This window comes from Acipenser ruthenus, chromosome 5, assembly GCF_902713425.1.
Source record: "Acipenser ruthenus chromosome 5, fAciRut3.2 maternal haplotype, whole genome shotgun sequence".
Lineage (NCBI taxonomy): Eukaryota > Metazoa > Chordata > Actinopteri > Acipenseriformes > Acipenseridae > Acipenser > Acipenser ruthenus.
Window position 1 is genome coordinate 58,683,557 of NC_081193.1, and position 7,375 is coordinate 58,690,931.

At 41.0% G+C, this 7,375-nt stretch overlaps 1 protein-coding gene across 3 annotated transcripts in view; it reads right to left on the reverse strand.

Moving 5' to 3' along the window:
* The window catches only part of phf10 (PHD finger protein 10), a 110,954-nt gene extending 108,463 nt beyond the window's left edge, over nucleotides 1-2,491 (reverse strand). The window contains exon 1 of one of the 3 annotated variants that reach the window (XM_034004268.3): nucleotides 2,172-2,491. In XM_034004268.3, coding sequence (XP_033860159.1) covers nucleotides 2,172-2,297 — 126 coding nt within the window. In that variant the 5' untranslated portion in view covers nucleotides 2,298-2,491. The remainder of the gene's footprint in view (nucleotides 1-2,171) is intronic. The other 2 variants (XM_034004271.3, XM_034004270.3) reach the window with 2 other exon arrangements.
* Between the last annotated feature and the right edge of the window lie 4,884 nt (nucleotides 2,492-7,375).

Below are 7,375 nucleotides of genomic sequence, written 5' to 3' on the forward strand. Positions count from 1 at the left end.
GTTGTTTAGGCATGCGCGAGCAAGTGCAGTGTGCTGAATAAGTAGGCCTACCACTTTTTAACTCATACCTGAAAACAACACTACACCGGTAAGAAATTCAAGTTACTTTCACCTCTGACTCATCTACTTTAACTTCAATACGGGTAAAATCTGCCAATCTGATTTAGACATTGCCGGAACTGTATATATACCGTGTTCTTAAATAGTAAATTTAGTATTATTTTTTTTTATTGTTTTGCAAAACAGAACCGTTATGTTTCACTTCCGTTGCATTTGAACTTATAGGTTCATAATGGAATAAAAAAAAATTAAGTTCACAGACAGATTTCTAGGTTGACGCTGCACAGCGTATTGTTAATGTGTTTTTCCCGCATCCATAATAAATTATTTTCATTTTGGTAAATTAAGTGGCATTAAGTTATTCTGTCATTCTTTTTTATATCAATCAGTCCTTCTGTCAGACTTTAGTGCCTAGTTTTACAATGAAAATTGACACATTTTTGCATGGTTTAAGCATGTGCTAAGAGGGAAAGTGGACACAGGTGCATAAGTTTAAATCTTCTGGGGTGGAAAAAAAACATGTGTTACTCAACATAAGGCATGCCTATTTTATAAAATAATAATTCCAGTGTGACTATCCAGTGTCTACTTTCAGCCTCTTCCACAGAGTTTTTAAATTTGCTGCTGTATCTGGCCGCTTCTCACGGAAGGCAGCATTAAATCCGCTTACAGGTGTATTCCAAGCAGTTGTGCGATGCAGAATTGCTGTGGATCCTTTCGGCCTACATAGTTTCAATTAAATATTTTGTACACTATGAAATAAAGTTTTTGTTCCAGTGTATAATTTTGCACACGACTACTGGCCATGATTGCCTTCTTATGGAAATTAAGCTTTTAGGCTATACCTGAAATATGTAATAAGCAGTTCTGATTCAATTTACACCTTTGGTCCTATAAACGAATGTACAGTATGTGTTTTGTGTGTGAATTAAATAAATGAGGACTAATACAAGTTGTGTTTATCCACTAACGCAGCTTCATTAATTTCGGTGGTGTTTTAGGAAAATTAAGATTATACATGTGAATTTGGTTTAAGAAAACGGGAAAATAATATTCTTATGCAATTTAGCCTTAGTATTTACTTTCGTGCGTAAACACATTTCCGTAAATAATTCTTAACCAAAAATAAATAAATAAAAAAGGAAAATAATAATAATAAAAATAATAATAATAATAATAATAATAATAATAATAATACTCTTAGAAATACAATTAGCTGGAACCAGATCACTCAAGAGTTTTCCCTCTACTTGTTTCCTCAGAATATGAACTAAACTACGCGCGAAATGTTTACTTCCGAGTGGTGTTGCCTTGTATTAGTCCGTTTCCTATGTGCAAAATGACCGAGTCCAACAACTGTTTACATTGAGGTTTAGCAAGCGAACCAAACCCTCTAACTGATTCAGTGTGAACACAGCTTAAGTCAAATCAGTATGCTATCGCGGCCCCATATGTGTTGATCACTGAAGTTGTACAGAACTTTCTGGCAGTTAATGAAGGAGCAGTGTATATATATATATATATATATATATATATATGCATGCAATATATACATATGTATAAGCCGTATTGCACCGCTCTAGTCTAATGCTTCCTCTGTTACGTATTCCAGTTCCATCATATTATCAGACGGCTGCACTATATTTGCTTATTTATAAATTCAAAATAGTCAACTTAAATTCAGTCAACATTGTGTTACGATACCTAAAGATACATTGATAATACAAACATCTGATTATTTTATTTTATTAAACAAATAACATTAAAAACCAACTGCAACGCTTAATTTCCCCGCCCTATCTCTCTGCACACTACTGTATTTTGTACTAGTACAGAGTAGTACTTAATATCTGACATAGCGGAAGACAAAAGGAAAATACATAAAATAAGCCGTTCTTTATATTTTAAAGATTCCACGAATTACCTGCCCAAAATGTGCAAACTGAGTCTGAAACTCAAATTAGTGGGTAATTAAAAAAAAAAAAAAAAAGAACTTGGAACAGCTCGGTCATTCTGTCAAAACTTTCACACTTGTTTTCACTTTTCATCTACGATTAATTATTTTAGACAAACTAAAGACATAAATATAATTACGTTCATGGTAATTTTACCTGTATAGGCTGGGTTCCTGGAGTGGCGGGATTGCTATCACAAGCTTTAGAAAGAATAACTGCAGCCATATTTAATTGTCCACTGCGTTTGTCCAACACAAAAATATCTCCCACAGAAACAAACATAGACACAAGAGGTTCCAGGTTCCATGTTGTTCGTTCGTTACCATAAAACCCCACACATTTTTAAGTACGCATGAGCCCCAATGGATGAAAAGCTAAGCTTCGGTTAACAACGTTGATAAAAGACTATTTAAATATACGTAGATTGATTTTTAATGAATATTAAAATTTTTCTTTCTCTTTCCAAACCCATACATAAGGGTACTCATTCTGTATACTGTATATAATGTGGTAAAGACACGCCCAATAAGTGGATGTGATTTTGAGCACATTGACGCCGAGAGAACGGATCTTTGTGCTGAGAAATGCTTTGAAGTGTTGATAATTACTAAGATGTTACAATTACAAAGTAGCATGTTTGAAATTTCAATCCTAACAGGACACCACCGTTATTGTTGGATTCTTTTCTATTAATAATAACAATAAACAAAAAAAAAAAAGCTTTATGTATGGGATTAAAAAAAAAAAAAAAAACGATAAGTGTTGAATCAGTAAAAATAATTATCTGGATTGCTTTCTTACCGATTCACCACTTTTAGTGGTTTATGCCATATAAAACATTTCTTCCGAAAAATTACCTATATGGTAACAATATCCTGGGAGACAGTCAGCATGGTTTTAGGACGGAGACTGTGTCTAACTAACCTGCTTGACTTTTTTGAGGATGCAACATTGACAATGGATAATTGCAAAGCATACGACATGGTTTATTTAGATTTCCAGAAAGCTTTTGACAAAGTCCCGCATAAAAGATTAATTCTCAAACTGAACGCAGTAGGGATTCAAGGAAATGCATGCACATGGATTAGGGAGTGGCTAACATGTAGAAAACAGAAAGTACTGATTAGAGGAGAAACCTCAAAATGAAGCGAGGTAACCAGTGCTGTACCACAGGGATCAGTATCAGGTCCTCTGCTATTCCTAATCTACATTAATGATTTAGATTCTGGTATAGTAAGCAAACTTGTTAAATTTGCAGACAACACAAAAATAGGAGGAGGGGCAAACACTGTTGCAGCAGCAAAGGTCATTCAAAATGATCTAGACAGCATTCAGAACTGACACATGGCAAATTAAATTTAATAGAGAAAAGTGTAAAGTATTGCATGCAGGCAATAAAAATGTGCATTATAAATATCATATGGGAGATACTGAAATTGAAGAAGGGAACTATGAAAAAGACCTGCAGTTTATGTTGATTCAGAAATGTCTTCATCTAGGCAATGTGGGGAAACTATAAAAAAGGCCAACAAGATGCTCGGATATATTGTGAGAAGTGTTGAATTTAAATCAAGGGAAGTAATGTAAAACTTTACAATGCATTAGTAAGACCTCACCTGGAATATTGTGTTCAGTTCTGGTCACCTCGTTACAAAAAGAATATTGCTGCTCTAGAAAGAGTGCAAAGAAGAGCAACCAGAATTATCCCGGGTTTAAAAGGCATGTCGTATGCAGACAGGCTAAAAGAATTGAATCTATTCAGTCTTGAACAAAGAAGACTACGCAGCTATATGATTCAGACATTCAAAATCCTAAAAGATATAGACAATGTCGACCAAGGGGACTTTTTCAACCTGAAAAAAGAAACATGGACCAGGGGTCACAAATGGAGATTAGATAAAGGGGCATTCAGAACAGAAAATAGGAGGCACTTTTTTACACAGAGAATTGTGAGGGTCTGGAACCAACTCCCCAGTAATGTTTTTGAAGCTGACACCCTGGGATCCTTCAAGAAGCTGCTTGATGAGATTCTGGGATCAATAAGCTACTAACAACCAAACGAGCAAGATGGGCTGAATGGCCTCCTCTCGTTTGTAAACTTTCTTATGTTCTTATGTTCTTATGATTGATACTTGTTTGATAACGAGATTCAATTGATTGTTAATTTGGTAATTGGATTTGGTTTTCACTCCTTTGTTAGCTTAAACAGTTAAAATGTTTGCCCCTCACACTGCAATGTTGTCATGAGTTTGAGTTTGAAATCCCAGTTACAGAGAAATATTGTCAAAGGGAGATACATAGGACCCGAAATAGCTATATGCAGTCTTTACCCTGAAATGCAAGGTAGGCATTAAAAAATGTGTGCAAGTAGTTCTTGCTGTTTAAATGAGGAATGAAAAACTACATCTTCCAGAGTGCCATATCTATCCAAGAAGACCGATTGACTGGAAATCAGTTAAGTTAATACACCTGTGCATAATTTAACAAGCCAGGCATGTGTAAAGGACAGGTTTCAACGACAATATCTGTATGTGGGAAAGTAAGGACCTGTGTATAGACCTGAATACGGTTTACAGTAAAACAGAAGTGTATTAAATTTGTGAATAATATTGTAGCGTACCAGCCTTTCATGAACAGAAGTAGTAGAAGAGACAAGACTAGACAATGTAGCTTTGGTCCAGAATGACAATTATTTATTCAGTTGACAGGACTTTGACAGCTTTACACAATCTCACAGCAAACTTCCCCACACTGCCCCAAGGAGCTCGCAGGCTCCCTTAAATAGCCCACATCCCGCCAACAACAATGCAACAAATGTAACACAATTTCCCGCCCCCGGACGAGGGGTCACTGCTGGTGTAGAGGTGCACCAATGTTGGTCTATGGGGGCCAGTCCGTGGGAACCCCTGCAGACTCCTGCTCCCACTCATGCCACACGGGAGCGATCGCAAGCAGCCTCCTTGCACCGCTTCCCTGCTCCGTGCACGCAGGAGCTCAATGCCCTGCAGGGCTGGTGTTGCTGCTGGTGAGACTGGACCACAACAGTGCAGCCTCAGTATCCCGGACTGCACACGCCGTTACACAGCCCACCCCCTTAGTCCTTCTCATCCCCGAGAAGGGTTACAAAGTCCCGGAGCCGACAAAAGGGTTACGCTGCCGCTGTCACCGTCTCAAATTGGGGGCTGCAGTGGGGGTGATGTAGGGCGGTCACCAAGGCTGTCCCCAGCAGGCCACTGGGGTGAGTCCCTGGTTGGCGGTGTAGACATCCCAGGTGATGGTGGGTCTGGGTCCTCCACCCTGGCTGTGGTCTGAACAGTGCCCCACCCCCGGTATGCAGTGAACCAGTCTTGATGGAGTACTGTAAGGAATGGAAATAGCCAGGTGGGGATTTAACATTGTATTTCCCAGGCTTCATACCGGGCCCACCTCCCCAGGTGAAGTGCATTTGAGGTACTTTATTGGACCAATTAAAAGCCCTATAGAGACAGAGACAGTCAGACAGACAGACAGGTGCCGCGGAGAGTTTGGAGTGGACGGCTGGGAGCAGCCAGCAACAGGAAGACGGGGACCGAGAGACAGAGATAGTAAGGAAAGGCAGGGAAATGCTGGCCAGAAGCCTGGAGAGAGCAGCGTGGGGCAGCCGACGCTGCTGCAAGAAGAGAAAGATGGGGACCGAGAGACAGAGACCATAAATTCCTCCTTGTATGCGCTGACGAGAAGACGGTGGAGTAGACCAGCCCTACGAGAGGGGGACGGCACGGATCAGGAGTGGTGCACTGCACCTCAATGCTGGGCTAAATGCCTCCTATGTTAAAGTATCAGTGGCCTGCTGGGAAGGCACATTAACTGAGGCTTTAGCCAAATAGAGGTGCAGCATGTACATAATGTATCAGAGGCATTGCACTGGGCAGTATCTACCTGCAATGAGGGCTGTGTTGTGTTCCAATTTTTTGCAGAAAGGCTGTGCCACGAGCGGGAGCTGGATTAGCCGGGACAGGCTGCAATGGAAGAGGAGGAGCCATCGAATGCTACAGGAGGCACAACAAAGCCAGCCGTGATAGGGCTGTGAAGAGAATTGTGCGGGACTGTAGTGGGGCCGGGGGAGTTAAGCCCGGAACGCAAAACAATTAAGAGTGACCACGGATCAGCTGAGTTGGACATTGCACTTTATAAGGCTAGGTTTGGAGAGGGTAGGGGATATCTTGGAGTGATCCACTTCCGAGAAACTGAGTTATATTGCTGTTTTAATCTGCCTGAATATAGTGATTATTTAGTTGTTATGTATTTTGGAACATATTTATTTATATAATGTAAGTGTAGCGATCCTGGTTCCCGCAGGCAGGCGCATCACACAGGGCGTGGCAATGCACACACAGGCGGAGGGCGGGCGCGAACCCAGGACCTCTCGCACTAAAGCATAGCGCCGATACCGCTATACAAAAGAGCCGGCTTCTTTGCAAGGAGCATATATCAGGCTTATGTCTTTGTGTGTGATTACGTCACCTACCAGCCCTGCTGCTGCCTTCCCCCGTGCACGCTACATAAGCACGCATAATTTTAGTTATTTAACCAATTAGATGTGAAATGACCAATTAGTATATATTGCACGGTGTTAGAGGGGGTAATTGTGGTTTTAGGTATTTATTGATGGGAGGGATTTTTAGTGTGTAACACTGTGAATTGCAATGTGAGGGTGCTGTTCAGCCCGGGGAATGGTATATTGCAGGGCAGCAGTATGGAGTAGTGGTTAGGGCTCTGGACTCTTGACTGGAGGGTCGTGGGTTCAATCCCCGGTGGGGACACTGCTGCTGTACCTTTGAGCAAGGTACTTTACCTACATTGCTCCAGTAAAAACCCAACTGTATAAATGGGTAATTGTATGTAAAAATAATGTGATATCTTGTAACATTGTAAGTCGCACTGGATAAGGGCGTCTGCTAAGAAATTAATAATAATAATAATAATAATAATATATTGGTTATGAGTGTTCATGATATTGTCTTGTGTGCTAAATAAAGTCTTGTAAACCTGACACGTGTGTGGTATACTGATTTCCCTGCCAATCGAGTCACATTGGGATCCATGCGCCAGTGGTCATGGGTACACAGGGGCCACTGCGCAATCTGGGATCATTCGGAAAACCCCAACAGTACCACCTTCCGATCCCTGGGTGGAAGCTGTACCCGGTAGACCATCTCCCCAACATGCTCCAAGACCTGGCAGGGGCCAATCCAGCTTCGGGCAGGGACTGTAGACCCAGGCTGGTCCCAGATGCAGGTGGAGCTTGTTGAACTCTACAGGGTCACCCTGGAGGGGTTGGCTGGTTCTTCCAGTTCATCCACAGCAAGGGCCTGGCCCTT